General features: G+C 32.6%; 1 protein-coding gene across 4 annotated transcripts in view; it reads right to left on the bottom strand.

Annotated features, from left to right (window-relative positions):
* Positions 1-20175, bottom strand: part of MTDH (metadherin) — a 53459-nt gene that overhangs the window by 14408 nt on the left and 18876 nt on the right. The window contains exons 3-8 of one of the 4 annotated variants that reach the window (XM_015592998.2): positions 12428-12512; positions 11532-11708; positions 10077-10142; positions 8550-8786; positions 6199-6288; positions 3593-3691 (exon numbers count right to left, since the gene is read on the bottom strand). In XM_015592998.2, the coding sequence (XP_015448484.1) occupies positions 3593-3691; positions 6199-6288; positions 8550-8786; positions 10077-10142; positions 11532-11708; positions 12428-12512 (754 nt within the window). The remainder of the gene's footprint in view (positions 1-3592; positions 3692-6198; positions 6289-8549; positions 8787-10076; positions 10143-11531; positions 11709-12427; positions 12513-20175) is intronic. The other 3 variants (XM_015592999.2, XM_006916663.3, XM_015593000.2) reach the window with 3 other exon arrangements.

Below are 20175 nucleotides of genomic sequence, written 5' to 3' on the forward strand. Positions count from 1 at the left end.
AATGAAGAAACCAATTTTACAAGTATAAAAGAATCCAGTAGATGTCCGGAACCAATTGCCCATCTTACACAAAGCATTCATTAACAATACTGTTAGGAGATTTGAATGCCAAAGCTGTCATTGGTTTTGCTTAAATCTTACAAATAAGAAAACCAGATTTGGAAAATTGCTGTCCAAAAGCCAGGTCTCTAAGACCTCTTGCCAGAAAAGAAACTTTATCAAAGCTGTCATTGGTTTTGCTTAAACTTTACAAATAAGAAAACCAGATCTGGAAAATTGCTGTCCATGAGCCAGGTCTCTAAGATCTCTTGCCAGAAAAGAAACTTTATTTTCTTAATTATTAAGAAAAAAAAGTTCAGGCAAATGAATGGGCAATATACTAACATATGGTGATGTACTAACACATAAAATATTTTCTTAAAAAATATGGTGGGGATAAAAATCTAATGAAGTACTTAGTAAAATTATTTTTTCAAAAGCTTAGATGACCATGAAATTTGAGAATAACTGTAGCCTATAGATTAACTTCTGTAAGAACATTAACAGAAGCATAATCTCTACTGGCTTTATAAAGCACCAACAAAGCTCTGTTGGTGATTGCTCCATGTTTATTTCGGGCTTAAAAAATAATTAACTGAGATCAAACAAAACTACTTTAAAACAACAGATCAATCACCTAAACCTAAAAACTGCCACCAGGAGACTTCTCGACACATAATTCTTAAGATTCATAGGCCTAATGTGCTAATGAAACTTCTTAGACATAGTTTCCTTGAAACTGTAATCATCTCATTCATAGCATAGTTCCCTCCATTTATAAATAATTTCTCATCTTTCAAAATTCTCCCATTAGTTTGCCAATGACTTTTCAAAGAACCATATTAGCTGTCTTCAAAATAGAAAGAAATTTGTCTATTTGTTTGTAAAATAATGTTTTAGGTTTCAGGATCTCAGAGCTAGTCTCTATTTTATCTCAGTAAGAAAATGACTGTCAGCTGTTTTTGTCAGAACTTAAGTATTAACTTTAATAAAATGAAACAATTATGTTAGAAAGATAGTATCCAGTGTTCATATAGACAATACTAATTAACCCCATCAGGCTAATTTTGCCCCTAGAATATTAACGATAGCACCATAGCATTTACTAAATATTTACTATGTATCAGGTAGTGTTTTAAGTGCTTTATATGTACTATATCATTTAATCCTCTCAACAACTCAGTGTGGGAGCAACTACTATTATTATAGATGTTGAAACTGAGGCAGAGAATGACCATGTACCTTCCTAAGGACAAAGGCAAAGAAGCTCAGAATCAAACCCAGATAGTCTGTCCTCAAAACTCATGCTCTTTAACCCCTTCACTATACTGCAGCTAATTCATTCACTCTGAAGTGCCAACAAAAACAAAGTTCTGTTCAAAATCTGACTTTTTACAGGTATTATGATGATGTTCTTTTATGGTCAAGATAATTAGATAAACATCTGCAATTAAAAATGTTATCTTCTGTACTTTAGCATCTTAGCCTTATATTCAAGTGCCTAGGTAGAATCGATGCTTTTTTGTCAGATAATGATGTCCATACCTCAAACCAGATGGTCGATATATTAATTATATTACACTGTTAAATGTAAAGCTAGTATGTATCTGTGTATTAGTAATCTCAAATACTAAATCATGCATTTTACAAATTTAGAAGGAACAGGTAAATTCACCAAGTACCAAAATTAGCCACATTAAAGATGTAAGACAAAAAATAAAATTCACAGAGGAAATGAGGTTAAAGAGAAACTCTGACTTAAAAGACTGCCAATCCAGAATAACAAGCTTGAAAAAGACGGTGTTACTGTTACTTATTACTTTAAGTACAAAGTCATGTGGACAGATGTTTTTTTTTCAGTCTTTTATTTTAGTAGCCAATTATGCGTTTCATATTACAAGAATTCTTAGATAAAAGTGGAGCTATTCTACCCAAGTTGAGAAGCCTAGAGCCCTGTCTGCTCACTCTTCCTCCGCCTCAATCCAGAGCTGCCCAAGACTCCTCACTGCTATTTTCTTACAATCACTCCTGCTGTTCCCATAATCACTTAATTCTATTCTGTAAATACCTGATCATTCTTCCCAAAGTACAGATAGACTATTTTTTCCTAAAAACAGTGCTTTCACATCCTTGCAATATCTTGGATATATAAGATACTTTATAATTTACAAATAACTTTCATGTTTATTCATTACCTCATTAAAACCTCATAATCTATGAAAATAGATAAGACAAATTATTTGCTCCATTTTACACTTCAATTAATCTAGATCCCCAGATAAATGACAAAGTTCAAGCCATATGAGGTACTACATTTTAAAGTCAGGACTAGACTAGGATCTACCTTCTAAACTAGTAACTCTAACCCCTACCTCCCTAATCCTCAGCCAGCAAGTCAAGGCTTTTCACATTATGGCTCTCCCTAAATTACCTTTCCAACTTTATCTCCCTTAATCTGTAAGAACTGTGCTGCGACTAATCTCTACAGAGACTAATGAGTGTACAGACATTCATATGTTGTGTTGCAAGCCTGTCTTCATGATTACAATCATCACCAAGACTGTACCATGTAGTGGTTAAAAGTGTGAACTCTGGAGCCAGACAACCAAAGTTTGACATCACCTCTGCCACTTAACGAGCTGTGTGGCCTGGGAAAAGTTAGGTAACTTTTCTTTGCCTCAGTTTCTTAATCTGGTAAGTGTAGGAAAAAAAATAGCTACCTCACAGAAAGAATTAAATGATCAATATGCACAAGACCTAGATCAGTGCCTGGCACACAGTCATGTGTTTACTTATATCAATATTACTACTGAACACCTGCATAAAAAGTGATGCACTAGGTACTGAGGATATAAAAGAGTGAGAGTTCCTATCTTCGGGGGGTTTAACTCTACTTGAAGATATTCTTAAAAAACTTTACAAAGATCAAAATGGTGAAAAATCTCAAAATGTAAGTACTAAATAAACAGCAAAAAATAGTGTGCTATAAAAATTCTGAGAATGGAGTAAATTCTGAGGTTTGGAGTTTTAGGGGGAAAGTCCATTAAAAAAAAAAAAAGGATGGTATGAGCTTTCTGAACATAAAAATCCCATTATTTTTCCCTTTCTCTCTTTTTTTATGACTCTTGCCTTTAGCCCTCTTATGCTTCAACTGGAAATCAGGCTAAAAAATGGTTTTCTACCAATATGAAAACCTGCACACCTCACAAATTCAATGCCATTCCTGTACATTCTATTTATTATACTAAAAGTAGGAAGAGAAACAAAAAAATTTTTAAATTAGAAAAACTAGAGCAACTATAAAAATATTTCATGTTTAAATATTGCCTCAATAATGAAAAGTAAATTTAATTTTAATTCTATAGGTATTTAATAATCAGTTTACAAGTAGTATATTTGATATTAAATTATATTATTAAGACTTAAAAGGTGAGAAAGGATTAAAATTATAACATAAAGCATGAATTCAGGGTGCTAGAAAGAAAATTCTGACAAAATAAACAAAAAACAAAACAAAAAAAACCCCAAACTGATAATTTTTAAAAGGACATACTTAACCCAGACCATTCATCATCGATATAGGGTTGATTACGGCTAACATCCCACTGATAATCAGAAGTGGTAGACTGAGAAACTGGCTCAGCAGTAGACCCTTAAATGAAAACGAATGCAATAAAATTAAAAATGGAATTTTCTAATGATGTTTCATAACAATAGTTCTATACTTTGCACATGGAGACTTAATATTTTAAAAAATGTTTCCTAAAAGAAAAAATTCAGACATTATTAAAAGAGTTAAGATAAAGGAAAAGTGGAATTAAGGGTAATTTTAGATTACACATGATAATCACTTGATCTAATTCACTGATCAGAAATATATTTTTCACTAGTACCAACTCATCATTAGATTTTTGTCTTTATAATATATTCTTCAAACTCGTAATCTACAAATTTTAAGAAGTCAAAAAAGTTATTTTATTTTTCTTCTTAATTGAAAATATTAAAGCACAAAAGAAATCCTGGATGTTTCCCAGTAGCCTATATCCTTAGAACCTTGGAGAGAACTAGAAATGTCTGAGTTTGCTAGAACATTTTGCCTAAGAAAATGTTAAAGAAATAGATGATTATTCTAGAGAAGCAAGGCAGAGAGAAGCCAAAGAGAGTTAATGCTGCCAGTTTAAAGACCAAGTTAAATTCTAGTGTATTTAACCAATGAGAATACAGTTGACCCTTGAATAACACAGGTTTAAACTGCGTGGGTCCACTTATATGTGTATTTTTCCCAATAAATATTGTAAATATATTCTCTTTCTTCTGATTTTCTTAATAACATTTCTTTTCTCTGGCTTGTTTTATTGTAAGAGTATACTATATAATACATATACATACAAAATGTGTGCGAATAGACTATGTTATCAGTAAGGCCTCAGGTTAGCAATAGGCTATTAGTAGTAGGTAAGTTTTCAAGAAGTCAAAGTTACATGTGAATTTTCAACTGCATGGGGGGGCATGGTCAGTATCTCTAACCTTATTGTTCAAAAGTCAACTGTATTACCTTCTGAGTTTTTTGTTTTTACTTTTTTGTGGGAGGGGATGGAGAATAGGTGGGATAAAAGTAGGGGTCACATAGTCCTTTAGGAATCTGATGAAAGCTGTGTAGACTACTGTCCAGAACTTACACACAATTTTGCATATACTTTTGGGGGCATGTAAGTAAGTTCATGGGTGCCAGGACAAAAACCCTTACTCTATAGCCATAAATTCGTTTCAGAATGTGAATGTAAAGCAATGGTTCTCTGTCAAGGATATATATAACCTAGACCGTCTGAATCAGAATTTCCATATGTACTGACTTTGAATTCAGAGCCACTGATAAAAAGAAACGATTAAGAATACCGGTTAGTATAAAAGACACATATAATCACTTCCTCTGATCACATTCCTTACTAACTTATAAATTTTCAATTGGTTATAGGTAATTTTACTAGCATTCCACTAATATAACTTGAAACTCAAAATAGTTATATGTATTTTAATATAAATTTTAACAAAGTAACACTATAAAATTCATATGTAATTAGCATGTTAGCTGCTAAGAAGCACTACAGTAACACTGTTGCTATTTCTTTAGCAGCCCAGGCAGCTTTCTCTGAATATATGGGAATAGCATCTGTGTTGTACAAAATCACCAAATGAAGGAAGCCATTAACTTGTACCTCTGGAATTGAAATGCAGTCTATGAGACCAGGAGGTGGCAAACTATGACTCACAGGCCAACTTCTGCCACCTCCTTCTTTGTATATAGGCCATGAGCTGAGAAGTTTCACATTTTTAAATCGTTGAAAAAAAAAAATCAAAAGAATGATATTTAAGAATCAGACACAGTCCTCTATGTATCATTTCTAGCTGCTTTTCTGCTATAACAGAATTAAGTAGCTGCAATAGAGACACTGTGGCCCACAAAGCCTCAAATATTATTGGGCTCTTAACAGAAAAAGTTTGCTGATCCCTGTTCTGGAGTACTAACTCCGAACGCCGAGGAACTACAAAATTAGTACACTGGGTCCATGAATTCCAACATCAACCAAGCATTACAACTAAACATCTCCCACGTTTAAGTAATATTTGTTAAGTACAGATAGCTTCTATATGATTAATAAAAGGCATATCCATTTAAGTTATCCTGAATTGATAGTAGTTTATTAGTAATAATGTACTTTCTAACCTATATATACTAAAAGAGTTGCTATGTGAAGGTCCACATAACCTGAGAGGCTTACCTATAAACTTATGATGAATAGGGGCGAATAGAAATAAAATGCCAAATTGCATGTAGAAGTATGGTAGGAGTACACTAGTAACAGTAGAGTATCATGATCCTGACAGGAAGGCCTTGTCTGTGTGCCAATGTACTTTTAGTTATGTCAGGCCACAGACTCTTCCTACCTCCACTACAAAAAGGCACTAAGTCACCCGCACATTAAGAATTTAGGTCTTTCTCCCCTTTTTATTAATACTTCTGTCACTTTATAATATATATCTATTATTTAAGTTGATAGCAGTACTTACGCTGATTATTTTTTTTCAAATAGCAAGTGCTAAAATTAATTTAAACAGAAATATTTTTTGTTAACTAAATGAAAGACTGTTTTCACATACCAGAAACAGCAGAGTTAAGTGTGAGAGATGCAAAAGAAGCAGAATTCTGTTCAGAGGTATTCATTCCCCTATCCACACTAGACCAAGCAGCTGTTAAAATAAAGAACGTCACTTGGAACCTTCAATTGCAATGACACTTGAACGATATGTACAGATTTAAAACTAAGATAACAATATTAAGATAACCTTAGAAATTAGAACCACTTAATATAGCAAAAGCTACTATTTAGTGAACGTCTACTATGTACTGGGCTCTTTACACCAACCATTTTTAATCCTTAGGGTAACACTGCTAGGCAAAGTTTCGGTGTAGTTCAGTAACTTGCTGACAGCTAGAAAACAGCTGAGCCAAGACTGGAATTTAGGCCAATTTCCAAAGTCTATGCTCTTTCTACTATAGCTATCGTAATTAAGCTACCTTATTATCTACCACAATTAAGCAACAACTTTAGGCCAGGCACTAAATTTGGTAACTGAAATTCATTACAGACAATCCTCACAACTACTTAAATATGAAGTTCATACAGGTTAAATAACTAGCCTAATTTCCATAAAAGCTAGTATGTTGAAGAATAGATTCATATCAAATAGACCTGAACTAGTGCATGCTCATTCCACCAAACCATGCTATCTTCTCAACATTTTCATGAGATTTCTTACTTATATATGAGCATTTTAAGGAACGCATACATCCATAATAACAAAAATTGACCATTTCGTTTATTAAATGTGAAAGAATGCTTTACAGCATAGAAATTCATGCTTTCTTCACTGCTGAAAATGAGGCCAGGAATTTTGGGATTGTCTCTCCTTCCCAACAAATTTTGACATTTCTACACAATTTTTGGACATTGCAGGGGATGATGGGAGAACAAGCTTAAGAGCAATATTAGTAAATGATATAAAGGTTGCTTCTTGGGGACATTAGTCAACATGAGTCTTTCTAAGCTTAAAGTGACAGGGAAAGCAAATAGCATAGGAAGAAACAGTTTTTTCCTACTTAAACACTAAAAACTCTTTAGTATCTATTGCTCCCCCAAATTAAAAGAAATATATTAACAAAAAATATCTTCAGCAAGCACAACAGAAAAAATTTTATGTTTAATGCATAGGAATTCAACTTAAAAAAAGTTAGAGGACATTAGACGAATGGGCAAAGAACATGAACAGACGATTCAATAAGAAACAGAAATGACCAAGAAAGTTGAAAATTATTCAGCCTCATTAGTGATTTTAAGAAGTTAACCAAAACAATTCGTGTATTTTTTGCTTATTAAATTAGAAAAGATTTTAAAAATAAGAATACCCAACCTTGGTCAGCATATGACAAATGGCACTCATACTGGCATTGACATATAAATTAGAACAACTCTCTTAGAAAATACTTTGACAATATGTCATATAGCAGTGTAAACATTCATGTTCCCTTTAATGCAATATCACTCCCAAGAACTGATTCTAAAGAAGTAACCCCCCCAAAAATATATTCAATGCAAAGTTATTTACAATGGCTAAAAGAAAATAATTTCTCCAATAACATTATAGTTAAGTTTTGTATTTTTATTTAATGGCCCTGTAATATGTATAAGCATATTACAGGGCCATTAAATAAAAATACAAAAAGGAAAATGTTTATGTTACAATATTAAGTGGGAGGTGGGAACATAAAAATGCCTGACTTGGATTATGTCAAAAAATAAAATAAAATTTGTACACAGAAAAAGACCATAAAGAAATACAAAAAACAGTGGTTGGCATTGGGTGGTATAATAACAGTGGGTTTTCCTTTTCTTTTTATAGTTTTCCATATTAAACATGGTTTTCATTACATACACACACACATACACACACACACACCACCCCTGAAATTAAGTTGCTTTTAATTTGATGACTCTCAACAGAAAAAAAGCTTCTCAACTATTGATCTTTAAGATCCAGGGGGAAAATTAATTACAAATAGGAATTTTACAAACCATAAAACATGGATGTATGTTATAAACTGTACATCCATGTACTGTTTTTATTTAAACTCAATAAACTGTTGAGATTAATTAAAGACTGTCACACATACTTGTTACATCACTAAAAATATAATAATATTAGTTGGCTACACTGATAATCAAATTTGATAAAGTATGTGAAAGCACTAAGAGCATATAGTGCTATTATTTACTTATTTAGTCTCCTCTTTGCTCCATATAAAGGATATGAGATGAGTTAATTATTACTATTATTTCTGTATGGCATTACTAATTTTTCTGCTCATGGATCTTTTCCTTCATTCCTGGAAAATTAAAAATATACCAGATATGAAATTTTAAATGAACTTAAAAATTTCTAACCATTCTTACCAATGCCAGAAAATATTGAATGGTCACTCCAACTCCTTCCCCAGTCTTTTCCATTTGCATTAGTGTCTCCAGTGTCTTGTCCCCAAGCAGATGATTCAGTTTTCCTCTTGCCTGCAGAAGCAGGTGAAACAGAGTTCCACTTCTCCTCACCTGCACTGATCTGTGAGGACAGTTTTACAGACTTTTCATTCCAGCCTCCTCCATTTACAGTGAGGTTTTCATTCAATCCTGAAGAAACTTAAAGAAGAGAAAACAAATATTAAAAACTGATACATGACTCCTTGTTAAAACTGGGATACTTTCAAATTTCTATGATAGCTCAGTTTATATTTTTTACTCATTTCACCCTGTTCTCTAAATAGCTTGAGCTTTAAAGATGAAAATGAAGAATTTAAAAAGCGACACGACCACCATGGATGACTTTTAATTTAAATGTTAAGAGTAGATTTGAACTTTATATACAAATGTTTTCAACAGCAGAATGACTTGCTCAAAGGAAGTACAACAGAACAAACAGGAAAACAACACATTCTAGAATACTTACCCACTAAGAATATAAAGGCTTCTCCTTAGTTACATGTTCTTTCCTTAGGTATTTACATATTTATTATATATAAGGCAGTAATTCTAAAACCTGGCTACACATTAAAATCAACTAAAAAAATTCTTAAAAGTAGATACTGGAGCCTCAGCCCAACAAATTAAAACCAGAAACTCTAAGGAGAAAGCCCAGGCACCAGTATGTATGTGTATACACAAATATACTAGGGGGTGTGTGTGTGTGTGTAAGCACATGTTTCTTTATATATATATATGGTCTGTTGTTTTTCTAAGCTTCCTCAATTGTAATGTGCAGCCAGGATTGAGAACAACGAGAACAAAGGAAGCTGACAGTATTAAGAACAAGCTTAAAATGAGAAAGTGCCTTTTCATTTCTGAATTTATGTTTTGCTACCACACTATAGTTTTTAGGTAAGGTATATCACTCTACTTAATTCAATCTTTATCATCAACAAGTAAATAAAGTATATTTTACATTTGTGAAGCACTGTGTAACTTTAGATTATAGTCCATTTATTGCGAAATATTTGATACTGTTAAGGAAGCAATTTAAAAGATTATAGATATTAAGGCTTTTTTCTCCTGTATATGCTTATATTAAACACAAGTCCTCCCCCCGCCCTGCCCCCAATCCTTCTTTTCTCCAATGGCTTAAAAGATACAAGCAAGAATCAAAATTGCATATTTAATATAAATAGTAATAACCTATTTACTAAAGGAATGTTTTTATGCATGTTACACATAAAAGAGAAGGGGAAACAACTAGAACATACCAAAGACTGTTAGAAGTGGGAGTGATTTTTCTTTTTATCTATTTTCCAAAATCTCTGGGCTGTGATTGTTACTTTAGTAATTAAAAATCATTTTAAGCTTTTTTCCCCTTCTGTGTCATTCATGTGAGGAAAGAGACATGTAAGTTTCTATTTTGATGGGCCTTCAATTTAAGTTACATTTAATTTCTCTCACCCTGAAGTGAAGAATCTCCTTTTCCAGACTTAAAGTTGCTAACTTGAATATTTAGATGAGAATCACCTGGTTAAAATAGAAATAAAATTTATTTAATACTAAATAGGCCACTATGCACATTAAATTAGGAGTAACATACAAATTAATTTTACTTACTATTTATAATAAATTGCTCCTTCAAGTACTAAAAATTCTTTCACTGGAAAAGAGCCATTTTTACTCACAACATATTTCACATTTCCTTAAGGAATTGAGCTCTTTAGTTACCAGATTCTTAGTCAATTAAAATGCCAATAAAGGATCTGAAAATTGTCCAAGTAAATATAGAGTCAGCCTTTCTATAATGGTTATCGAGATTCTTTTAAGTAGGAACTGGAGAACTGGGCTCTGTAATTGGATTCAACTTTGCCATCTCAACAATACCAGCTGCCTTTTCAACAATCCTGGAAGCAAACACATCAGCTTAGGAACTTTGCCAGTATTTGGGACCAGGACTTAGGAAATATGTCAAAGAGGTGAGAATACATGTTATAACAAAGATACTATTTCTCTGATACTAAGAAGCATAATGATCACAATGTATCAGAAAACAAGCATGACTCAGGATTGTGCTAGCAAGGAAGGCATGCACAAAACAATGAAAAAGGGTTACCAACAGAAACACTAAAGTATGGCTAATATGTGACAGTGAAAATGGTTAAGTAGAAGTCATTGCTGTACCAAAGCAATAAATTCCACTAAGACATCAAGAAAAAAGAAAAAGATAACAAGGCTAAGAAAGTGGTGGGGAGGCAATTTATAAAAAGATGAAGATAAGTCAATGCCTTGAAGCAAACTGAATAATATCACTCTGCAGATTGATGTCCCCAGAGTAAAAATGACGGCAATGTGAAGAAGAGCTATCAAGAAGCCATCAGTATTAGGTAGTTTGAGCCCTGGAGATAGCTTGGGAAGAACGTTAGTTCAATAATCTTTGAAGTTCCAGTCTAGCTTTATCAAACACCTATGGCATTCTCAAAAAGTTAGGGCAATAAGAAGCCCTGCAATACCGAGAGCATGCTTGTTTCATCTTGGAGTGAAAGCACCCAACATGCAAAATGATGACAAATAATTCCACTTAATATGTTGTCCACTATAAGAAATGAAGATGTAAGAGAGTTGGGGCAAAGGAAAATACACAAGAAAAAAAGAGGCAACATCATTTTCTCATGAGATTCAAGGCAGAAAGGCAAGTTTAATTTAATAGGCCATTCATTAGGCAGTATGTGACAAGTAACACTGCCGGTATCAGGTAAACCAATACATGGTCCACACTGCTCTCACGAAGCGGGGTAGGTATATCAGCACAATTATGTAGGCAGTTCAAAATAGTCAGATTTTGACATAATGATATTTTGTATATCTGATTAAAAGGAGTTGGAGTTGATGAATCACTCTTATGTTCCACTAATATACCTTTATTCTTCTTGGAACCAACAGGAAATGATGCAGTTGTAAGTTGCTCGGTGGTAACTGTGATGGTATTTTCTATCCCAGGGATAGTTGAATCCAATGAACCAGAATCAGTCTGCACCTTATCACGTTTACGTTGCTGTCGTTTCTCTCTGTGACTAATTTTAGTTTCCCAGGCTCCTGACACAGCCCCAGAAAAAAAAATGTTATTCAGTAAGGGGAAAACAAAAAAGGTGTAGTTTCAGGGGGAGGGGAGGAAATGGGGTAGGGCACACAAAATATCATGATAAATTTAGATATTAAACTAAAAAGCAAGAGTACGGATTCTATTAATTTATCCTAAGATTTATTCTAATCTCATTATGTTGTGTTAGGCAGCTAACTGCCATTATTTATTCTCATAATGTTTATCAAATTTGTCATCTATGGTTTAAGAAAAATAATATATAAGTCATCTTGTATCTTTATCTTGCTTGACAGAACTGATAGGAGTGTTATATATAACTACTAATAACTGAGTTTATTAGGTGATGACAATAAATGGCTCACTAAAAAATTTTGCATACAGCCCTTTAGGGATAGCATATTTAAGAACAAAGGGGAAAAACCCAAAACATACTCTAGGAAACAAAGACAAAACAAATGGCTTTTCAATTGCTCAAGATATTGAGCTAGACCTTAAATTTCAAGATATTCCTTTTAGGAAAAGTATTATTAGATCCTTAAATGATTTAGATTAAAAAGTGTTTCCTAACAATGTCACAGATCTGTACATTAAAATCTACAGTTATTAAAAGAACTAGATACAAGATTAAGCAAAACAAATGCAGCTTTGTTATAATGCACTTTGGTAAAAAGGATTAAACTTTTTTCTATAGTCCTTTCACTTGCTCAAATACCTTCATCAACTTCCTTTCCATCATGGCGTGAACTGTTTTGCACTGCTTTAGCATCTGACTTTGATTTCTTCTTATTTTTCTTTGACTGAAAGTAAAATAAAATGTTACTTAATATTTCATTATGTTTTTAAAAAGATAGGAGTCAGTAAAATACATAATGAAATGCATAATGCTGACAACCAAAATATTTAATGTTTGATTAAAAAACTTAACATATTAAATGGCAATAATAGGTTACCATTTATTGAGTGGTTACTACATGGCTATTTTATACTCATTTATTAATTGTTTAAAAACTCAATGGAGAGGTATTATTTCTTTTTACAGATGAGAAAATGAAGATTTAGAGATGTTACATATTAGATAGGCTGTTCTGGGTCACATTAGGATAGTAAATGGTAGAATCGAATCAGGAAATAGGTCTCTCTGGCTCCAAAGTCTGTGCCCTTATACATCATGCTATCCTAACTTAAATCATAAAGTATTAAAATATGGTGTTTTTAGAACAATAAAATTAAAATCCTTTTCTCAGTGTTCAGAAGATAAATGATGTACTGATTATTGGTTTTGGATTTCATAAAGCTGACTATTGGCATACCCTACATATAATAAATTAATGTCAATTGTACAAAGTAGATATTTTGTCAGTTTCAAAGCAACATGAAACATCTAGGATTTATATATAGTAGATGTTTAATACTTCATTTAAGAAAAAAACACACACACACAAGATATGAACATTTTGGAATGGACTTCTAACTCCCTTCCAATAGTATTTTCTCCTTTCAAAAGTTCACTGAAAACGTCATAAAACCATGATTTGTATGTTTTGATAAATGCTTCCAGAAAATATTAATGAAATAGTGATTTTATTTATACTTTGCATTCAGTAATTTATTTATTGAGATTGACTATGCAGTACTGCTGTGCACTGTCTTAAAATTAAGTTTACAACTAAACAGTGATTCTATCTTTATAAATGTTTTTTATGGGTAAGCAGTAAATGAGTTTAAGTAAGCAATAAATGACAGCTAACTGTTTTTCCTAACGAAAAACTACTTGCAAATATTCTCAAGTGGCATGACCTCTTTTATTTTTGTTGTTTTTGCTGGCATGACCTCTTTAACACAATTTAAAATTGTCTTTGATGATGGAAGTATATTAAAAAAACTATTAAACCTTTTTTTACATTCCCTATAGTTGATGTGCATTTGTTTATTTCAGTGCATGTTCTTATTATCATGAACATGTATCATGTTTAACGTATTGCGCTTTATTACATCTACCAAACCAGGCTCATATTTACTTTTTAAAAAATAAGATATAATCCACATATGATACTTACCTTTTTTAAGTGCATAATTTAGTGGTTTTTTAGTATATCTGAAGTTGCACACTGTCACCATTATCTAATTCCAGAACGTTTCCATCTACCCAAAAAAGAAATGCAATACCCAGTAGCAGTCCCTCCCCCACTACCTTTTTCCCACTGGCACCCACAATGAATCTGTCTGTCTGTCTCTGATATACACTCTTAAGTAAGGATAACACATTGAGTATCTGTCAATACAGTCAAGAGCGTGGGTCAGCAAACTTTTTCTACAAAGGACCAAATAGTAAATATTTTAGGCTTTGCAGGCCATATGGTTCTACATGTAGCAATCACACAACTCTGCCACTGTAGCATGATAGTAGCCATATACAATATATAATTGAAAGGGTGTGACTGTGTTCCAATAAAATTTTATTTACAAAAATAAGCATCTGGCTGCATTTGGGGGGCCAGAGTTTGCCAACCCTGATCTGGAGCAGCCCTGTCAAACAGAAATATATTGCAGGCCACATATGTAATTCAAAAATTTTAGAAGACACATGCTAAAAATTAAAAAAAAATAGGTAACATTAATAATGTATTTATTTGAACACATCCAAAATACTATCATTTTGAAATGTAATCAATAAAAAAAGACTATTAATATAAAGATAGTATGAAAAAGAGTGCTAACTAGCCACATGTGGCAAGTGGCTACCTTGTCAGACAGTGCAGAACTATAGGAACTAACTAAAAGTAACACCCATTTTACAGGTTAAGGAACCTGAGGCCATACAGAGATTAGCCTGCTGCTCTTAGAAATATTCTACTATTCTGTCTTTCTACATTTAACTCCAAATACAAATTTTATCATGTATTAGCTATGGGATTCTGGGCTAAATCATTCTAAACCCTTTCCCCCATTATTTGGGCCAAAAGTTCCTACTGACCTCACATAGGGTTCTTTTAAGGATTAAGTAAAACGTGAAAGCAGATTGCTAACTACAAAGCAGCACACGTAAAAAGGTTTTTTTAAAGGAGAGAAACTATGAAAAAAGATAGAGATTACATTCACGCTGAAATCAATACTGTGATTTGTCACTAAACCTTCAGAAAAAACAAGAAAGATTATCTTGGTTTAGGCTTTAGTCTTGTTTGATTTTAATATTTATTACCTTTAAAAGTAACTAAAAAATAATACCCAGATGAGATTTAATATTATTAAAAACTTTAAAATAAATATGCATACGTACTACTAATTTGCCCCAGTCATCCTACTGAGGTGAAACAAACGTCTTACTTCTGAGCAGCTCCGTTACAGCTAATACTTTTGAAGGAAAACTGGGAACACATACAGTTTTGGCTCCATTGTCACTAAAGCCTCCCCCACCCTCATTTGTTGTCAGGTTCTACCATGGAGCTAAGTGAATTATTAAACTAGCCTCTCTTGCATGGTCTTCATGCAATCAAGATTTATTAAATACCTACTATGTAACAGACATTGTTTTAGAACCTCGGTTTACAGAACTGAATAAAAGTTTCTACTTATAGAAACTGTACTATAATCTAATAGGAGAAATAGGTATGTAAATGAGACATTTGGAGAAATTCTTATCTTCAAGGGCTTCCCTGCCAATGCTCATCTCCCAACATATCTATGCCAGTCCAATTAATTTACATTTCCATTAAAAAAATCCCAGACATTTCCTCTCAGCTATAACATATAATTCCTTATATGACATATAAGGTCTTCTACAAGTTAATCTCAACCTTATATTCTTTTATCACATATATAATCATTTGGTTCCAACAAGACTGTCATCTCTAAACATTCTTGTCTGCCCAAGTTGTACTGATTGTGGATTTCCTCTCAAAATAAAGTGCTGCAGCCAGGGTGTGTAGGGTGATTTTTTTTATACCCTGAACATCTGATTGATATTCAATATCTGAAATGACCTGTACTCATTTTTTCTTCTTAACCCAGCTCAAGTTCTACCCCATTTGCTCTATTCCTGTCGCTTTCCCCCTTTTCTCTCCCCTACATACAATCTTGTATCTTTAAACATTTAAAACTGCCATGAATTTTACCATTTGTCACAAACTTCCTTAGACACTGCCAATCCTGTTTAACTGTGCAAGTGTTCATATACATATATATATACACACACACACACACACACACATATATATATTTTTAAAAAATAACATGAACTTTCTGAAAGCAGAATAAAAGAATCAATAGAATCTTTATTTTGCTTTATTTAAATGATTCATGACAGGTACTGATATACAAAAATGAAGAAAAAAAGAAATCTGCTCTTTAGGAAGTCTGTCTAGCATCAGATATTAGCAGAGGCTCAGACGTAGCACAAAGGAAACTGCTTTAACCAAAACCTCCAACATTATTTGAAACAAGTATCAATTAAAACATTAGAAGAGATCTGAAAAATTTGTAAAGGAAATCTCTCCTTACTGACTTCCATTAGAATTTCACATTTTGTCTTCTCTTCAGCTCATACACACAATACAGATATTACAAAAAGTTTAAACTGTAATAGTCTCATTAGAAGAAACCTGTCAGTTATGTCAAATATATATGTATATGTATATATGCATATGTGTAGGTATATACATAGATACACACAAAGAGCACATATATGCATGAATAAACAAACAAACGAATAAATAAAAACACTCCTTAGTGAATGAGTGCAACAGAGGTAGATGTGAACAAAACAAACTCCATCTCTGTGTCCTGGATTTCATTTTTAAGTTTCATGCTGTGACCTCTGACCAACTTCATTGTGCTTAGGAAGCATACAAAGCCTCTAGTTGATGATTATCTGTGTTCCTTAAAATGTAGCCATAAACCATTTTTGTTAGCAACAGCCATAATGGCATGAAAACCAAGATAAATATCAAACTGGTAATAGTATAGATTATAAGCAATCATCTATCACAAGACCACCAGGAGGTATGACCCCTGCCATTACTGCATTTTGTCCCTTTGTCTGGTCAACTGTTAGTACTAAAGTCAGACTATCAAAAAAGTACTGTAACAGGGGTCTGTGGTGGAGAATAACGCACAAAACTGCTGGGCCTTCTGTCTGCTCTGGCCTAATATTCCCATAAGTAAATTACACTTGTAATAAATTCTGTTACAGTCTATTGAATCTTTTAGTCTGAAAGTATCTTCTCGTTTTGGTGGCCATTACACCTTTGCCCCACTGTTGGACAAAGGAATTAAATGGACAATGAATACACACACACACACACAGAGTAGGTATTTAGCCGCTTGGGACTTACTATTTGCATTTTGAACAGCAAATGACTCTAGTTTTTAGAATTTAGACAATTAAAGAACTTCAATAATCATTAGATCCAATATCATTACTTTTAAAAACTACCAAAGAATATTTACAAAATACAATGGATAAGTTCTTAGGAAATTCTCAGTACCCAAAGAAATTAGTTTAGAGAATTCTAAAAACTCATTGGAAGGAATTATCCAAAAACGCAAATAAGCAGCACCAATACCCAGATAGTAACCTATGTGTGGAATATACGGTAACTCACTCAAATAGAACATTTGAGTTAAGTATGCCAGGTAGAGGGGCTTGCTGTTCACTCTCATAGCAATGGTGAAATAAGCTTGTTGTTCTTATACTTCTGTGAGAAAAAATTGAGCATATACTCCAAAATGTTTATTTGAAAATTTTGTACATATCCTACTACTGATAATGTAAACAGTTGTAAAACATAACTATTTTTAACGAGAGCAATATGACTATGCTTCATTATTTTTGAATAAATTCATTTATTTTAATATGACTATGCTTCATTATTTTTGAATAAATTCATTTATTTGAATAAATTCATTTATTTTAATATTTTTGAATATTCATTTATTTTAATATGCTTCATTATTTTTGAATAAATTCATTTATTTTAATATCTGACAAAGGTAAAGAGAGCCAAATGGAGGACATACGCCATCATGACAATAATTTTTCAATCTAATTCTCTAAATATGCCAGAGTTTTTGTGGAACTTTAGTATAATTCACTCTTTCTCCACATCAATCAGTTATTCTTGCATTTGAATCTATAGGTTCTACTTTTGGGGGGGCGGTATTGTTAACAAATGGATTCACTACAAAGATTTAGAAAGTTTAAAAAAAAACTGGTGTAGTGCTGTCGCTTATACAGCTCTTTCTAATTAACCCAAGTCAGTCTCAGAGTAATTCTATGAAGCAGATGCTATTATTTCCACTTTACAGATGAGAAAAGGGAGGTACAGAGAGATTAACCAACTCCAAGATCATGTAATTAGCAAAGTGATGGAACTGGGATTTGATCTCATATAAGTGTGTTCTAGAATCTGGGCTGCTAAATGCTCTTTTTCTGTCAGAAAACTGTTCCCAAGCTGTTAAATTGTGCATATATGAGAATTTTCACAAGTAACTGACAAGTCATTTTAATTAACAATATCAAATAATGATGTAAACTTTTCAGAATACACTCTTCATTGCATGAGTGTCTTAAAAAAAAAAAAATCAGCTATTTTCAGACACCTTGTTAAACTTTCCTTAACAATGAAGAGACAGATTAAGTATAAAATTTTCCCAAAAGTATCTGCTAAGCGGATAACCATTTGTCATTATGAAAAGATCAACAAACACATTTAAAACACTTAGTTTTTACTGTTAAAAAAAAAAAATGTGTGGCCCACTTTTAAAGTTGTACCCTGAATAACCTTATAATCAAATACAATAACCATCTTATAACTAAATAGCTATAAAAGTGTTTTGCCACAATATAATTAATGAATCTTTTTTATAGAATAAAAGATTCTACATTCTATTCTAGATGATTACCACCTTGTCCTTACCATAATTTAAAGGTCTTCCAATTTGCAGTTAGGCTTTAACATCTTTTGTCATCATAGTTTTCTAGAAATAACACAGTGAACGAATTTCATACCCGGTGCTATCTTTATAACTTTATCTCTTTACCCTCCAAATTTTATTTTCTTGGTTTAATTTCAGTCTAAGTGGCCCCTCCATTGGTGATTTTTTATTCAGTTTTTCCACACAAAATTTTTTTTTATTAAAAAAGTGATTTAATGTTGAGAATACATCCCTGTATCTCTTTAGTTGCTCACAAAAAGAGTTCTTTATGCATTTCATTATTAAAATAGAATCTAGTAAGTTCCCCAAGCTGTAATATTAGAAACATCTGTACTTTCTCTCAATTTGCAATTTACTCTGATACTAATTAAAGCATTAGTAAGCATTAGTAGTGTTATTATGCTGCGTCCAACAGTATATGCTGATGAAGGAAGTGTGTTCGTTGATTGTCATATTCTTTTTGCTAATTTTACCATGGCAGAAAGAATAAGTGTTTTCCCATGGTATGTCTCTCTTTAAACAATAAGCTGCAAGAGAAACTTCTAAATATTTTTATTTTGTAAAATTCTGTCATACTGAGTACTGCATAAACAAACATCTCTAAAGAAAACTAAAGAAGTCGGTCTTCACATTCTGAATGCTTAGATGGCCTGCTAATTAGGACAGTTTCAGAGTATTTTTAGCTAAAATCTTAAGGCACAGTATAGATGGGACAGGTTTCTTATCAAAAGAAATATATTCCTATTTCAAAATCTTCCTTGATTTCAATTTTGGAGGACCAATGATCTGTTTAAATCATCTTAAATTTGCTTGCATTATTATCATCTACAATCTGCAGCTTCTTGATAAGTTTGTTTACTAAAGGTTAGTTTAGGTTAAACTGGGTAGTACAATCAATTAACACATAGAATTGAGCACACATATGTTGCAATCTGTCAGACTATGCTATAAGCAAAGAATCAATGAGAGTACTTTTCCACTTGTAACTTCCCATTCTTCTCAGGATCCCTCTCACAGTGTCTTACTACCCCCTCTAACATTCTAAACAAGGGTTTCAATGGCTAGTAGCCACATGTAAAATATGAGTAAAGCCTAATTTTTAAAAAAATAAAAAACCAAGTATAAACAGGAAGGCTAATATTTTCTTTCATCATCCCAATGGATCTTCTTGTATACTCCACTTTGAAGACTGTGGTCTTAAAAGCATATGCTGAAGTAGTTCTAGGACTAAGTAATTTGCCCTCAAATTCACAGAACTTAAAAAATCAAACAATTATGAGCTGGTTATCAAAGAAAACTCACAAAGACGACTTTCCTAATTAAGCTCATCTTTAATTTCTTAACATTGAATGAATATTCCTAAGATTAGACAATAACCCCAAAATAAGTGACATCATTTATTAGAGTGACAAAAGGTACATCTTGACAGTAAAACTAGATCGACTCAAATGGCTAACTGCTCTCTTAGCAGATTTTGCTATTTTGAAGAATTGCAAAGTATAAAGAAAGGCAGGGCAGCGCCCAATT

This window comes from Pteropus alecto, unplaced genomic scaffold (genome assembly GCF_000325575.1).
Source record: "Pteropus alecto unplaced genomic scaffold, ASM32557v1 scaffold164, whole genome shotgun sequence".
Lineage (NCBI taxonomy): Eukaryota > Metazoa > Chordata > Mammalia > Chiroptera > Pteropodidae > Pteropus > Pteropus alecto.